The sequence below is a fragment of the Schistocerca nitens genome, chromosome 4, assembly GCF_023898315.1.
Source record: "Schistocerca nitens isolate TAMUIC-IGC-003100 chromosome 4, iqSchNite1.1, whole genome shotgun sequence".
Lineage (NCBI taxonomy): Eukaryota > Metazoa > Arthropoda > Insecta > Orthoptera > Acrididae > Schistocerca > Schistocerca nitens.
Genome location: NC_064617.1, coordinates 439,993,044 through 440,010,909, shown reverse-complemented (window position 1 = coordinate 440,010,909; position 17,866 = coordinate 439,993,044). Strand labels below are relative to the sequence as shown.

At 39.6% G+C, this 17,866-nt stretch overlaps 1 protein-coding gene across 1 annotated transcript in view; it reads right to left on the bottom strand.

Annotated features, from left to right (window-relative positions):
• Positions 1-17,866, bottom strand: part of LOC126252363 (regulating synaptic membrane exocytosis protein 2-like) — a 307,507-nt gene that overhangs the window by 264,273 nt on the left and 25,368 nt on the right. The window contains exon 4 of the mRNA XM_049953255.1: positions 15,732-15,790. Within this exon, the coding sequence (XP_049809212.1) occupies positions 15,732-15,790 (59 nt within the window). The remainder of the gene's footprint in view (positions 1-15,731; positions 15,791-17,866) is intronic.

Genomic DNA, 17,866 nt, shown 5'->3' with positions numbered 1-17,866 from the left:
TGTGAACAGATTTGGATTTCTTTGGCAGGGGAGATGTGGGATGTTTCCACTGCTGACTTTGCCATTTGCCCTCGGGCTCGAAAGTGGCACCACGTAAGGTTATCATGATCTTTTTCGATTGCTGGAGTCCTCTGCTCGTCGAGTTCCTCGAACGTGGAAACACAATCATTGTGTAGCGCTATGACGACAGTTTGCAGAAACTACAACGCGCTTTAAAGTAAAAACGCCTCGGAACGCTGTCGGACGGAATCATCCTGTTTAACGATGGCGCTCTCCCCCATACTGCCAACTGGACGATGGCTACGCTTCTGCGATTTGGTTGGGAAACGAAACAAAATCATTCGTACAGCCCGGATCTTTCACCGTGTGATTTTCACATGTTTGGTGAGCGGAAGTAAGATCTGCGTGGACGTCGGTTCCATTCGGACGAGGAGGTGCAGTAGTGGGAGCGGTTGTGGATCCGTCAGCGGCCGACTGCGATCTACGACACAGAATCGATCGTCTCGTCTCCCAGTGGGATAAATACACTACTGGCCATTAAAATTGCTACACCAAGAAGAATTGCAGATGATAAACGGGTATTCATTGGACAAATAAATTTTACTGGAACTGACATGTGATTACAATTTCATGCAGTTTGGGTGCACAGATCCTGAGAAATCAGTACCCAGAACAATCACCTCTGGCCGTAATAACGGCCTTGATACGACTGGCATTGAGTCAAACAGAGCTTGGATGGCGTGCACAGCTTCAACACTATACCACAGTTCATGAAGAGTAGTGACTCGCGTATTGTGACGAGCCAGTTGCTCGGCCACCATTAATCAGACGTTTTCAATTGGTGAGAGATCTGGAGAATGTGCTGGGCAGGGCAGCAGTCGAACATTTTCTGTATCCAGAAAGGCCCGTACACCACCTGCAACATGCGGTCGTGCATTATCCTGCTGAAATGTAGGGTTTCGCAGGGATCGAATGAAGGGTAGAGTCACGGATCGTAACACATCTGAAATGTAACGTCCGCTGTTCAATGTGCCATCAATGTGTACAAGAGGTGACCGAGACGTGTAACCAATGGCACCCCGTACCATCAAGCCGAGTGATACGCCAGTATGGCGATGACGAATACACGCTTCCAATGTGCGTTCACCGCCATGTCGCCAAACACGGATGCGACCATCATGATGCTGTAAACAGAACCTGGATTCATTCGAGAAAATGACGTTTTGGCATTCGTGCACCCAGGTTCTTCGTTGAGTACGCCATCGCAGGAGCTCGTGTCTGTGATGCAGCGTCAAGGGTAACCGTAGCCATGGTCTACGAGCAGATAGTCCATACTGCTGCAAACGTCGTCGAACTGTTCGTGCAGATGATTGTTGTCTTGCAGACGTCCCCATCTGCTGAGTCAGGGATCGAGACGTGGCCGCACGATCGGTTACAGCCATGCGGATAAAATGCCTGTCATCTCGACTGCTAGTGATACGAGGCCGTTGGGAACCAGCACGGCGTTCCGTATTACCCTCCTGAACCCACCGATTCCACATTCTGCTAAGAGTCATTGGATCTCGACCAACGCGAGCAGCAGTGTCGCGCTACGATAAACCGCAATCGCGATAGGCTACAATCCGACCTTTATCAAAGTCGGAAAAAATGGAAATGCCGTGTGGCTAGGGCCTCCCGTCGGGTAGACCGTTCGCCTGGTGCAAGTCTTTCGAGTTGACGCCACTTCGACGACTTGCGTGTCGATGGGGATGAAAACGTGATGGTACGTATTTCTCCTTACACGAGACATCACAACAATGTTTCACCAAGCAACGCCGGTCAACTGCTGTTTGTGTATGAGAAATCGATTGGTAACTTTTCACGTGTCAGCACGTTGTAGGTGTCGCCACCGGTGCCAACCTTGTTTGAATGCTCTGGAAAGCTAATCATTTACATATCACAGCATCTTCTTCCTGTCGGTTAAATCTCGCTTATGTAGCACGTCATTTTCGTGGTGTAGCAATTTTAATGGCCAGTAGTGTATCTTAACGCGTGCGGTGATCACTTTTGCATTCCATGCTTCGATTGTGGCGGGTGTTCAATTTTCATTTGCCTACCCTCATACATAAATGATCTAATCGATATAGTCTCATAGGGGGCGTTGGCATACGACGCTGCTGATGTACTCCTGTAAAGAAATACATTAAGGCCAGCAGCGCAACGACAATTGGTGCACTGACTGAAGGTAACATATTGTATGTAAACAGGCGAAGAGGTCCATTATTGGTCGTTTACACCATTGGTAATAAATCATCAGGAACATATCTAGAAATAACCATCTGGAGCGACCAAAATTGGAATAACCATTTAAAACTGTACGAAACTATTGTCCGAGCTATTTTTGAGCACTGATCATCATTCTAGCACCTTTAACAGGATGAATTAAGAGAATAGATAGAGAAGATCGAAAGAGGAGTGGCGAGTTTCGCAGCGGGATCGCTGAGTAAGCACGAGGGCTTTACGTACATGCTCAACAAACACCAGTGGCAGTGACAAGACAGGCGTAGGGAATGACGTAGTGGTTTACTATTGCAGTTTCGAAATATACGTCCCAGGAGTAGACAACATTCCATTAGAACTACTGACAGCCTTGGGAGAGCTAGGCCTAACAAAACTCTACCATCTGGCGAGCAAGATGTATGAGACAGGGGAAATACCTTCTGACTTCAAGAAGAATATAATAATTCCAATCTCAAAGAAAGCAGATGTTGACAGATGTGAAAATTACCGAACTATCAGTTTAATAAGCCACGGCTGCAAAATACTAACACGAATTCTTTACAGACGAATGGAAAAACTGGTAGAAGCCGACCTCGGGGAAGATCAGTTTGGATTCCGTAGAAATGTTGGAACACGTGAGGCAATACTGACCCTACGAGTTACCTTAGAAAATAGATTAAGGAAAGACAAACCTACTTTTTTCGCATTTGTAGACTTAGAGAAAGCTTTTGACAATGTTGAATGGAATATTGTCTTTCAAATTCTGAAGGTGGCTGGGGTAAAATACATGGAACGAAAGGCTATTTACAAATTGTACAGAAACCAGATGGCAGTTATAAGAGTCGAGGGGCATGAAAGGGAAGCAGTGGTTCAAATGGCTCTGAGCACTATGGGACTTAACTTCTGAGGTCATTAGTTCCCTGGAACTTAGAACTACTTAAAGCTTACTAACCTAAGGACATCACACACATCATGCCCGAGGCAGGATTCGAACCTGCGACCGTAGTGGTCTCGCGGTTCCAGCCTGTAGCGCCTAGAACCGTTCGGCCACTCCTGCCGGCGGGAAGCAGTGGTTGGGAAGGGAGTGAGACAGGGTTGTAGCCTATCCCCGGTGTTATTCAATCTGTATACTGAGCTAACAGTAAAGGAAACAAAATAAAAATTCGGAGTAGGAATTAAAATCCATGGAGAAGAAATAAAAACTTTGAGGTTCGCTGATGACATTGTAATTCTGTCAGAGACAGCAAAGGACCTGGAAGAGCAGCTGAACGGAATGAACAGTGTCTTAAAAGGAGGATATAATATGAACATCAACAAAAGCAAAACGAGGATAATGGACTGTAGTAGAATTAAATCGGGTGGTGGTGCGGGAATTAGATTAGGAAATGAGACGCTGAAAGTAGAAAATGAGTTTTGCTATTTGGGGAGCAAAATAACTGATGATGGTCGAAGTAGAGAGGATAAAAATTGTAGAATGGCAATGGCAAGAAAAGCGGTTCTGAAGAAGAGAAATGTGTTAACATCGTGTATAGATTCAAGTGTCAGGAAGTCGTTACTGAAAGTATTTGTATTGAGTGTAGCCATGTATGGAAGTGAAACATGGACGATAAGTAGTTTAGATAAGAAGAGAATAGAAGCTTTTGAAATGTGGTGCTACAGAAGAATGCTGAAGATTAGATAGGTGGATCACATAACTAATGATGAGGTACTGAATAGAAATGGAGAGAAGAGAAAGTTGTGGCGCATCTTAACTAGAAGAAGGTATCGGTTGGCAGGGCACATTCTGAGGTATCCAGGGATCACCAATTTAGTATTGGAGGGCAGCGTGGAGGGTAAAAATCGTAGAGGGAGACCAAGAGATGAATACACTAAACAGATTCAGAAGGATGTAGGTTGCAGTAAGTACTGGGAGATGAAGAAGCTTGCACAGGGTAGAGTAGCATGGAGAGCTGCATCAAACCAGACTCAGGACTGAAGACCTCAAGAACAACAGTAACAACAACAACGTCCCGAAAAGAGCAGGGCACATAGCTTCCTCCCACATATGTCTTAAGAACTGACCACAACGAGAAGATTAGAGAAATTAGAGCTCTTGTCGAGGTGCACCAAAGAATTGTTCTTCCCAAGCTAATTGGCGATTGTAATAGGAAAGGGGAAGCTTCGCCATACTTGCGGAGTATTGGTGTAGCTGTAGATACTGATATAATCTGCTACAGATTACTGTAAAATTTAGAAGACTAAATATTTCAGGAGATCCATCATACGGAAAAAACTCCGCCTCAGCGATAGACGATATGATGAATGGGTCTTCTCAATTAAGCACGTATTATTAATATCACAAATTTTCCTCTTCTATCTCTAGCCAGACAAGTCAAAGTTTTTCAGAATTCCGGACAGAGCTTTTGATAGTCAATATATATGACTTTGAATAACTGGATGGTTTTATAATCGTATGAATTAGGCGCATCTCTGCTGTGCTTTAGTCCCCAACGCTTATGATGTGGATATATAACTTTTTTTCTGTACCGTTGTTGTAAGTGGCACCCGTTAAGTTACATCAGCTTAATAAAAAATGGTACATTATAAGAATACTGTCTCTTCATACTATCCCGTTGTTGTCGAGACTGTACCATACTTTTCCTAGATGGAGGTACTAGGTTAGAAATGTGCTAAATATGCACTTGTCCATCGCTAATTTGGTCTCGCTGTAGCAATGTCTATTCCATCTTGTTTTCTGCTCTTTATGATGGCAGTAGGGCTACGTCTATAACTACTTTTTTTTTACCTGTAGCTCTTACCATCACGAGATGTTGTCATCTGTAGTCGCTGATGGTTCCTAAAGAATAATAAAGTCGCTCATAGTTCACCGCAGCTAAAACGGCAAGACTCCAAACAGACAAAAATAAACTTGTTGTTACTCATGGAAGAAAATGTTAGTTTACACTAGGCTTTGTGCCATTACAGTTGGTTTCAGAACAAATGTTTTGAGTAGTGAAAATGTCTGTATTTAGTTAAGGAAGAGTTTGCGTTGTGCGCCGTGTGTTCGTGTTGTGTCCGGGATGGGATTTCTGGCACGTAGCGAGTGACATGCTCCATGCAGTGCAAACGTATCAAAAGGCCGGGTCCGGCACCCGACTAACTGCACGACACATGCAAAACATCAAACAGAACATCAGCACCTTATGGTGCGAAAGGCAGATGCGAGATGCACATACTCTATGCGGATGGGCCTCCTCATTACAAACAAATACAACCTCTGGCACTTTTTGTCCCCGTGGTCCTTGCTGGAAGGCCGTGCTCACGAAACAAAAGCACGCCTCGGTTCTCCCGGGCTACAGAAAAGCGTTACCACGCATAGAGCACGTGAGACGCGAGTGCCAGATGGGACAGTTGGATAGCGGGCAGTCCTCTGAAGAACAGAGCAACTTCCGGTCACGAGAAATTGCGTTTATTGATTAAATATTTACATCACAAAATAAAGGCAGTTACTAACTTCAATACAGTTTTCTTTTTTGCATATTATAATTGATAGATTTACTTGTATTAAGTTTAACATTGAAATTAAATCATACACATTTCTATACGGTTATTATAAATAGAATATGTACATATATTAATTTTTATATATAAGTTTCAAGTACCTGAAAGTCAAAGAATTCTCTACCTTCCATTCACGTAAGCTTGTATCAAATTTACTAGTTTTTACATTACCAGTATGCTCCGTACAAGACAAAAATCCAGTAACACAGAACAGTTATCTACTACAACAGGATGTGTGTTTGTCGTACATGCCTGGCATGCGAAATCCATTCACCAGTGAGTCATGCATAGAATATTCAGAATAAAGTCCACTAGTTTAACTCCACGACATACAGATTGAAAGACAGCAGTACGAATATTATGTTTGTGCAGTTTCATATAGGTACTACATCAAATATTCCAAATTTTGTTTCTCGAAATATAGTATAAAATAGATACTTTAGTACAGGACATCGCCGTAGTGGTAGTAGACAGACATACTGAGCAGGGAATCGTTTCGCGGGTACTGATTCAGTTCATGTTTTCAGTTTCAGAAACGAAAACTGCAATGGGACCTGGATATGTATCCATTTGATACACTCTATTAGGACATAGAACTACTTTTTGGAAAAAATTCACCATGGACATAAACCATCCTAAATCGAAATGCATAATTTAGTGTAAAGAAAACTTCATTTATTCTTACAAGCTACAAAGACTAATTCGCTAGTTATATCTGCCGCAATGGGACAAAAGCAATGTGAGTTTTCCAGAATATGAGAAACGACTACCTACTGCGATCGTGAGTTGTTTATGTTGGGATTAATTTATTAGACTACACTGTATTAACTGATTATACGCTGAAGTTTAAATATCTTCTGCATCTACAAAATACGGGTGTGTTTTCTCTATTTATAGGAAACCCTTACATGATTCATGCCGAATGCAAGGAACAAGTTTAGTACACAAAATAAGTTTTAATTAATTTTCTTCTTACAGAGACCCTTTTGAAATTGATTCTCGGTATCTAATGCATCTTACTCACTTTACGTAATAACAATATACAGTGCAACTCTGTAACTTACTGAACTTATACTCTGTTGTCCACGTGCTTAAAATGCTTACTGAATGTGGGTAATTTTGAGAAACGCCTAATGTGATGAATATAAAATTATAAATACATGTCTAGACGTTAAGGACAGTTGAAAGCTGTCAAAAAAGTTAGGATGTAATTGAAGAAAAATAGTTTTCATTTCGAAATAACGAATGCTTTCAGGCAAATAACTGCTATACAACGTTCAAATACCAAGAATCAAATAAGAACAAAATAGCTTTGCCCATTACAATCATTCACGTATACCACCTTCAGCTTAGTAATAGACAATATTCTACATCTACAGTGAAAAATGATTGTCGCACAAAAATAAAAGTTGAGGAATGTTGTGGAAGATCAGTTTCCAACAAACGTAACTCACCGTTGTGCTTTAGAGTTTTCCTATGGAAACAACATACGGGAATCGAAAGTAATGGAAAACGTAAAGACCACCATGATGAGATCGGGATGATTCACCTACTGCACATTTAGAATTATTATAATAATATATCTCTCTTGTGCAATAAAGAAAGTAATAATACAGATTGTGAAGACGCGACGATATGGCCAACATTTTGCGTTCTAGAACCCAGAAAGGAAAACTGATTCAGGACGCGATGAAAGCAGCCTGTTGCTATTTTTACCGTACGTGACTCGATAACTGGAAGTATTTAGGTACTTCGTTAGTGGCTGTGGCATAGTTACCCATGGAGGAACGACACTTTGCCTACATACAAAATTATTTGTTGTTCACGAAAATATTCTCAGCACATAATTCCATTATAGAAAATAGTAGTGTATGTGAATACAAAATCCTATAGGTTTTTGGGGTCAGTCATAAATGGATATGTAAGGGATTTCGAATTGTAGATTAACTTAAAAAGCTGCGCCATGTAGATATAAAAATAGCCTCGAAAACAAAATTAAACAAAATATATTTGTCAGTAAATAGAAATACAAAATATCGAGCATAAAAATAGAAAATATTTCTGGGATGATAGTCTTATCTTGACAGCACACAAAAGGAGTCATTAGGGAGATATATACAATACGTTTTGTTAGTTCTACGGGTTGTGCTCACTACAACACCAAGTAGGCCGACACCGCGTCACTCTGCTAGCTACTGTCCCATCTGACACATGCGGTCAAAAATGACCACACTTCTCTAAACATATATTATTTTCAACTTACCTACTTTGTCATACAAACTACTGCTGCGTAATCAATGTGTATATATGCACAGAACTATGTGCGCCTAGCTATAGCAAGCATAGTCTACTAAATAAAATAGCATCTCTAGCTTGAAGTTTACTTTCCCCATGAGCAGATCACACTGACAAGGAAAGGTGTACATTATAGTCATTAACTCCAATGAGAGGAAACTGAACTACGAATAAATATCTTACCGGAATCATAAGTATATAAGAGATATGAAAATATGCTATGCCACTCTTTCGCTCCAGGGGCGACGAAGTTTCACATTCTGAGCGATTCCTGTTCAGCGGAGCTCTATCACTGTCGAGGGTGTGAGTATTTAACAAGTGTAACAATTAATTAATACTAGAAACTTGTCTACAAAATTTAAAGCGGTACTCTTTAGCAAGATTATTACAAAATTTCACAGCACGCAGTTAAGGCTACTAGAAAAAGCAGGCAGCAGTTTTACATACATATGAGTATATTAAGCTCATGCGCTAATATTTTGAAATTGCGAAGAATTTTGCCACAGTCAGATGTCACTTCATTTCACAACGCTCTCATAATAGCATGAACTCTTCATAACATTTCGGTGGAATTTTGTTACAAAATTAACCTGCTTTTCAATTACAAACCTATTTCTTGCGATGTAAGGCACAATACCCCGATCTTTTTTTCGACGTAGTTACTTATACATTTCTGCTGTTTGCTCCAGAGTGTCTTCCTACCGAAGTGATAAGTCACTAAACTTATTTGCGCCTCGGGAATGCAAGTTTTAAAGTTTTACAACCTTCTACCACAGGAGTTCATGATGAAGAGTACAATGACATCAAATGTGGTCTTTCGACCTTTGGAGAAGACCGTTGACCTTGGTATACATATATGAATAGCAAAATTCACCTCTCGGTCACAACGGAGTCTATTTAGATGGCTTTCGGCCACCATCAGGTCTTATAATTCATTGGGACAGAGGACGCATAGTTGTTAAGTGGATTATTTATGAGTTCAGTTAACGACTACGCGTCTTGTCTACCGTTGCCCTATAAGGTCTGATAAAGGCTGTAAGCTGCCCAAATAAAATCAGTTGTGACCAAGCGGTGAATTCTACGATTTATAAAAGACACTAATACAAAAGCATTTTATCCAGCAACGAGAGCCCACGAGGCAGCTACTACATGGATGTCTAGAAGAAAGCCATTGATAATGCCTAAAGGACACCAAAATTCTATGAAATCTAGAATTCATATATATTCTATATAATGTATGCAATGCCAGTAAAAAAACTCTACTAAACTATATACCAATGAGATTTCATTTCTAAGTTATACTTTACCTTCCTGCTAACTTCTGTAATGTAGGAATATTTATTTTACCACTACAGAATTCTAAGGGTCCCAGCTACATGGGACAATCATCACAGAAGAAATTCGACGGAGGCCATTTATGTCCTCGATATAATGGAAAAACTGCTGAGTTTCTACGTTTACTGTTGCTACAGATGTCTTCAAGGAGTTTGGTACATCTAAATGGCAGATACATCATTCTACGATACTTGACGTTATATGCTGAACATCATAAGTTGCCTACACTTACTGCAAAAGCGTGACCATGACAAGCTTCCTGTTCACCCTCCCCATTTACTCGAACTCTCTTGCATTTCTGTTATTTCAGAAACAACGACGGCAGTATGTATCCGTTATTTCATTTCAATAGAGCCTTAAGCGTTCATCATCTGAAATAAATAAAATAGTCTGCTATGATGCGTGTCAAATACATCACAACTCATTTCTCTTGGTACAAGGCACCTTTTTCGTCATTAAAGTCGATTATAATGGACAATCTACTCAGGGCCAGGTATTAATCAGCTTTTGTTCTCTTGAAAGTTTGAGAACGAGATATTATTAGTGAAAATTAGATAACAGCGGATAGAGTTTTCTAGCAGAAGAAGGATGTGTAGATGCTGCACCTTTCGTAGAAAGAAAGTAATGGGTAGGTTTGTTTCTCAGTAGCTATGGAGAATTTTAGTGAGACTTGCGGTTGAGTAACAAGTTTACAGGGGAAACGGTGTGAGTTCTCCTTTGTGAAAGACGAAATTTAAAAGTAGTATCTGGACGCGCGCTCGCGCGCACACCCACACCACACACACACACACACACGCGCACACACACACACACACACACACACACACACACACACACACACACACACACACACATATATATATATATATATATATATATATATATATATATATATATATATATTCGTGTGATTTTTAAAGAAGGAAACGGTTGCTGTGTAAATGCGGGCAACTGATCGATGATATCACTACATAAATGTTGTGGTGTAGTCTGTCAGCCTTGCTGCTACAAATTGGGAAATGTTAACTGAAAATGCGTTTGTCCAAACATTATGTACGAGTACTAAGCAACATATCAAATCGTAGTCCCGGACCTAGTGAGAAATAAGTTGGTCACATGACTAGGTACGCTCACGGTCTAGTTCGAAGTAGTACGTGTTGATACCTCGCAGCACTAGCAAGGAGAGTGATCGTTGATAATGACGTACGAGGCAGTGTGCAAATTATGACAGAAGAGACACAAGGCTGAAATGGGTTACACTGAGGTATCTGTCCTAAGTAAGAATAAGCACTATGAATATCCTACTGGAGATATGGATAAATGCGTTATTAGGACGATCAATACAAGGGTATACCAACTTTTGGTAAACTTCGCAGCTTTTGGCGCACAGAATTAAACTTCAAGGCTAGCTAACTCTGAGGAATGATTTCTCTATGTGGAACAGATGTTTATTTAGACGAAATGTGGATCAGTACACATTACACTGTGAATAATGCTGGCAAAATTACAGTGTCCGAGGAATATTATGAGACAGAAGTGTCGGTCAGTGTTCAGTGTTGTTTAGCTGTGCACGTCATTGGAATGTGTACGTGTAGCATGTGACAGCTCTCCACTTGGAACACTGAATTGTACGAAAAAAACAAACACGAGGATGCTGTCACCTGGGTCAGGTCTTCAGTTCGTTTTGCCGGTTAGTATGCTATTTAATAGGAAGGCGAGTATTGATTTTTAAAACTAAAACGCAGCCAATTAAACGTATTTCTTGTTATAACATCAAAGCTACTGCATAGTAACTAGAATAAAAATGTTGAAGGATTCTGGACGGCGTAGAAATAACTATAGCGAAACCGACAATGATCGCTACCCGAAAATGTGATTTTAAAGAAGTCGATGATCTACAGCTGGACTCTTACATTATGTGTCTACGACAAAAGTTTCGTATGGAAAATGAGGAGTGAATTTCGAATGTCTATGCCGAAGGATTCAGTCACGAACATCGTTTGTAATTTCTCCCGATCTGAGAAGTAACATCAAGTAGTTGTCATGGTATTTAATTTAAACTCTTTTAAAACTGGCAGCCATTACTTGAATGTGTCATTAACCACAGAGGATTTCCTTTCACACAAATGTGACATATATAGAATCTAGCGACTGTTCTTTCTGAAGACTGAGCGGGACACACGTGCTTGATAAACCTGTTCCATTCAGCAGTAGTTATTTTAGAAGACACGCACAACTCCGGATGAAGATTCAATTAATAATACGAGTCCTGCATTCCGCATAACAGACTCGCAGTACGAGAACAAGAAACCAACAATCACTCAACGTTAGTGATGCACTTAAGCCTAGGATAAAATAATGTAATTTTCATGCTGAATATAGATGTTAACAGACTGCGATCCATCTACTTTCCCGGTGGATTTATGGCTTCGATAATTACATTCATATGATCAATCCAGTTATACTTATTGTCGTTAAAGTACCTAGAGTAGACCCAGGAAAATCGTTTCCCAAGAAACAATTTTTCCTTTTGTAAAAGCAAACCTTTTAAAACGACATTTACGAAATAGTTCACGAAAAGTATGAGTCATGCACGATTTATACCAGTGTGATATTACCATTCTGCGATGGATATCCTTTTACACTTTGTGGGAAGAATTTATGAGGCTTATTTCTCTAAACGTATTCCCTGTTTATATCATCTTTCACTTGCTTCTTCTTTGCACAGTTTCGTTGAGGCCTTTGAGTGAACGAACAATATCGGCAGTACTTATAGTCACCTTGACGTTTTTGCATATTATTTTAAAGGGAGTCGCTGTAAATCCTCCTTACAAAATCATCCAAAGCTCTCTGTAATCTAGCATATGCACTGCATCTTGATTTTCGTAGAAAACTCACATATAGTGAAATTTTCGGTGTTGTTTACCATAGGACTTAAATACTTTGGGACATCATGCTTTTAGAAGTAACTTGCCGTATCAGGTAACACCAAGTACGTAAATAAATGACATGCTCGACAATTCAACTTTTTTGTACAACCATCACATTACACATGAATTCCAAAGGAATATCGAAAATTAATAACTATATTATTGAATTTAAATGATACGATTGATGCCGATACACAAAAATTTAAGTTATACTAATTCTAATCATACCGAGAATTTGCCACTCGACGGAGGAAGAGCTACACCATATAACCCTAAGCAAGTGAGAGTCTATGGTCTGACAAGTACTGAACTTATAAGCCATAATACATTAAATAACACTTACCTCTTGATGCACAAATATTATCAATATCTATACAAAAATCCAGATTTGATAAATAAGATAACGACAACATTTAAAAAACCAACCAGGACACTGGAATTTCTGAACTTCTTCATTATAAAAATTTGTAATTAGTATGCTTATGACAAGTTTGGAACAGACATTCGTCACTTAAGCAATATGTATGATCTTTACCCGATTTTACATTTTCCTAAAACCGATATTATCCTGCTCACTATCTGTGATAACAGTAAGTGTTTCCGTATGACGTATATGTTTCTTTTTAACAAGGTAATGTAGATCCAAGTAGCTCAGGGTTTTGTACAGCTTCGCGTTACATTAAGAGTCATTGCAGATTGACAGAAGTGCTCTTACGGATTTGTATTCCTACTAAACCTGAGTTTCTGAAACTACTTAACTGCTGATTAATGATTGTCGACTCGCTTTCTTACCTGAAACCTTTTACAGTGGGGAATAACTTGTTTCATAGCGAACTCCTGCTATGAAGTGTTTGCCTAGGAATGGGATATATATGACAACTCTTAGTAGCTCTCCTTCTTTTGACAGTCTTCTTTATCAGATGAACAGCATTTATGGATAACGAATACTGGTCTTACGGCTTTCTGTTCTACCTTAACTTTTTATAATTGGAATGCAGTCTGGAGTATGTCTGACAGTCAAAATTTAATTATAATTTATTGAATTTTTTTGTCACTCTTGGGATTTATTCCTGCCTACATGCATACGTCATACTGTTTGTGCCTATAACTGCTTTATGTGCGTGTAAAATACTAGAATTATTTTGATCCTCATGTTGGAACTTAGTGGGGCGTTATGGGCGAAATTCATAGGAATGGAGGCGGCGACCTTTTGGAAGACTGTTACCTAATGAACTTTATTTGCAGGGTGAGAAAATGGCTTTCTGTTCAGTATCATTGACACGTTTTTCAGGGATGGCATTTGCATTTGCATAGCATCACATTTCAAGCAAATATATTTACATGTATGGAATTCCAGTTATGATGTGTAGATAAATCACTAGTAATTAATAGAATTACGTCAATGTAAAACGCAGTAGAAGGACTCCGAAATGCAAAAGAATGTATCCAATACATATACACTTCAGTAAGGCGAGGTAACAGGAAACAAAACCATTAAGAGTCGGCACCCCTTTTCCTGGGCCCATTAGATTCTCTACAAAGTAACGTCTATTGTATAACTGTAACCGCGAGTTGTATTTCACACATCCTGGTTCGAGACATGGTACCGAATCACTTAGCATGAAATAATGGTAAATAAATGAACTTTTAATTCATACTCTTGCTGGCGGTGGCCTTCCTAAATACGTAGTACTTATCACATGTCTCTGCATCTCGTTTACTGGCAGGAAGACAACATAGTGATGGTTTTCCACTTTAGGCAAAAGCGTCGGGAGGTGACAACAAATACATCATATACTCAGCAATATGTGTTGTTTATAACAGATAACAAACGTGTTTTCTATGATCCCTGATTCACCGAAGTTAGCTCACACCATACCCGTGGATTTGAATTCGAGGGGTGTTCTTGTGAAAAGTCTATTGACATACGATGCATGTAAGTAATACGAAGATATTATGTGAACACTATAACAAATCTACAGAAATCATCAGCATCTGAACAACTTTACCTGTAGATTAATGTACCGCTGTAGACATTGCTTCTTTCGAAGCTTAATTAAAAAGATGATAACAAGGTGACTACGAAGGTTAAGCGTGACACATACTAATGTTAACAGCGGTAACAAATAGCTGCTGTTCGTAACAGACCACTACTCAGAACGAAGTCTACAAAGACAGCATGAAGACATTACAGGGAATAAGTGAACCCATAAGATGTTGTGAACAGCAGCGATTCTATCCTACATTAAAAGTATGTGAACTTAAAAATTTCTTTTTCCTACTAGCAATGAGATTCTGAGTTTTTTGCCCCCATTTTCATACATCATGTGTTTTCCAGCATTTCTTCCAGAATACTTCTTAACACACACATAATGTTCGCGAATTGTTAATTATTTCTAATCGTAAAAAATTACTTTAAAATAAAGCAGCAGCTTAATGCCATTACTTAGATGTACCATTGTCAACATTTTCCGAACGATCATCATAAATTTTGAAATTGAAATTATAAAGTATACTCTACTTCCGAATGTCTTTCGTGGTACCCAATAGGTAAGCGGCGGATGATACAAAGGTGATGGATTCAGTCACGAAACTACATAAACCTATATGAAAGTCACTGTGATATATACCACAGTGTGCAGCGAAAGTTTCGAGATTAATGTGCTTGATAAAGTCCTTGTGGAAAATCTTTGTCGGATAGAGCACAAACAGCGACAAATTTCCCATTCTGTCACACACTAATCTCAGCCAGAAGTGATGTTGTCTTTACTCAGCGTAAGTGGTTTGCTGTGCTTGTGTTAGTTTTATCGTGAGACGAGTCTCGAACTTTGCTGTGAGAGATCTCGATAAAGTATTTGAGTGCGTGGAAGAATTATACGCTAACCTGTAATAGCAATATCCATTTGTGAAATTATAGAATTATGCATTGCGTTAGATATGTTCGTGTGCTTCATATAGACTCTGCATCAGTCTCGCAGCTTGTTCACGCCAGCTCCACATACAGGTACATCTGCACTTTTATGTTGACTAATGAACACATTAAAGAAATAATTGTACAAACTTTGCATAAAATATAAGATATAGAGAGTTTTGTGAAAATATTGTGTAAACGTCTTAAGAAATGAGTTGGAGGAAGTAGAGGAGTGTGCTCTAACTGCCATTTTTTTGTAGCGGGGGCAACAGTCTATAAAACTTATGAAACAGCTAAGAGAAATATTGAAAGACTGTAATGCTGGTGCACTCGAGTCGAGAGGTGTTGTGGGGGCGTGTAGATGCACATCGCCAGGGCTTTCCCTCGGGAAAGGCCGACTCTGAGTGTGTGAGAGCTATGAAAGTGCGCTGTGTGCCAGCTAACTACGCTACTGTCTATACCGGGGTCTTAGGCAGCTTGCGACGCGTCGGTGAGGTTGGCGTCTTGTCCTGGTCTCCTTCTGAAACACAAAAATCAAAAGTTCAGCGCGCAAGGTACATCTCGCTGTTAGGAATGCAGCGACGTGCAAGCATCGCCGAGCACGCCGCAGACAGACATGTTACAACATTGGTAAGTTTGAAAAATGGTGTGCAGTCGAAGCTTATGCGTGTTATTATTTCAGATTATTTGCTGTCTGCACAGAACTCATACAGAAAAGTGTTTAGCGGTTTTCTGGGACAGAAGTGGGTGTTACGTATTAGAGCAATATAGACTATAATGAAGCTGTTACGTTTCTCTCTGTTGGTAAAGCTTTTAATCATAAGTAACATCTACATAAAATCATCTGGGTAAATTCCCATTTTGGCATAGCTTTACAACGGACTTAAAGCAGGTCCACTTCATATCATGCTTATTTGCTGTCGAAGCTTTGTCAGTACAATACCTCTAAAATGACAATGGCAAATATGCTTGTAACTCACCAAAAAGAATCAACATGTAAAAAATACTGAATAAGACTCACCGGTCTGAGTACCCTGTAGTGGGACTAATATAAAACATTGTATTATTCTATAAGCATTAAATTAGCTGAATTTTCTTTATATCAAGCCATTAAATGCAGCATATATGAACATTACGATACAGCCATACCCATTATGATGAAAGAAGAACCCTGACAAATGGCAGCGCTGTTGCCAGCTTACAGCTGCGAAGTTGGATAGACTGCCGGTGGTGCAGAAGCTACGTGACCAAAACAATGTCTTCTACAGAGTTGCAGCAACGTTGAGGCTTTGCCGTAGAGATGCGGTTAGTTGTGGTAGGCACACAATCAGTCGCTCACAACCACTTTAACTGACAGGGCACTTCCTTCGCCACACGGACTACAGCTATCAAAATATACGAAAACAAAGAAAGAAGATAATTAATTAAGCGTTTCAACTCATTTACTACATTGTACAACAATGGTGAGTTACAAGCATATTTGCCATTGTCATTTTAGAGGTATTGTACTGACAAAGCTTCGACAGCAAATAAGCATGTCATTTGTGCTAAAACCAATAACAGATGCCACGCTGTGATCTAGTGGGTTGGCTTTGAGGTCCAAGGCTGCTGTAGATGCTCCACGCCGGAAGAACAATCGGCAATTTGAAACGACTGATTTCAAAACAAAGTGGGAGCATTTGTTAGCTAAGCTTTCAGCATTACCTTTCCCTGTAACTCATTTCTTAGAGACAAACAAATATAACAATAGGATCACAACAGTACAGAGAAGTGTGTCAAGGGGCCCAACTAAGTTGCTCCTTGAGAGTTCACTACACTTGTTGGAAACTATGTAAAGGGTCATATTACTGCGTCCCTGTCTTCGATAGTTATTTTTCAAGATAGTGAAAACATTACAGAATGATTGAGGCACATAACTGCCTACTGTCTCAGAGGTTTGGAAAGTGCTGTGGTCAATGTGAGTTATGTTGCTATCCATCCTCTGTCAGTTTCCATTATACTTGCTCCAAGTACAGTCACGTTCAGTTAGACTCATCTCCCATTTTTGATCCTCTAATAATTCAGCAGTTACACTGCATAATAAGCAATACAGAACATAGCATATTGCAAATTATCTTTTTTCATTGCAGTAACAGTCGACCAGAAATGTCAGTGATACAATTTCCGATATTCTGTTCGAAGAGACAGACGTTTGATAACATATAACTTAACGAAATTTTAGAAAATTCGCGTTACCTCTGGTTTTGGCCAGAGTTTACGTAACGGTACGGAGGAAACGATGGCGCGGAATATGAATCCTTCCCGACACTGTCATGACTCGTTGATTACTAAAGAATAATATGAAATTAATTACAGTCATTTTAAAACCCCACTCATTCTTACTTTCTGGTAGACTACAGTCGTCTTAGTACAAAGATATTTGTACGCTTTGCCGCAATAAAAATAATTATGTGTTAAAATATAGTATGATCTACCGCGTTCTTATTGCCACAGTTCCAGTTCAGAAAATATGTCAATTTACATAACTGATGGTCTTTAACGAGATTTCAAACTAGTTATAGAGAACAAGTATGTGACGTATTAAACTAAACTCGGA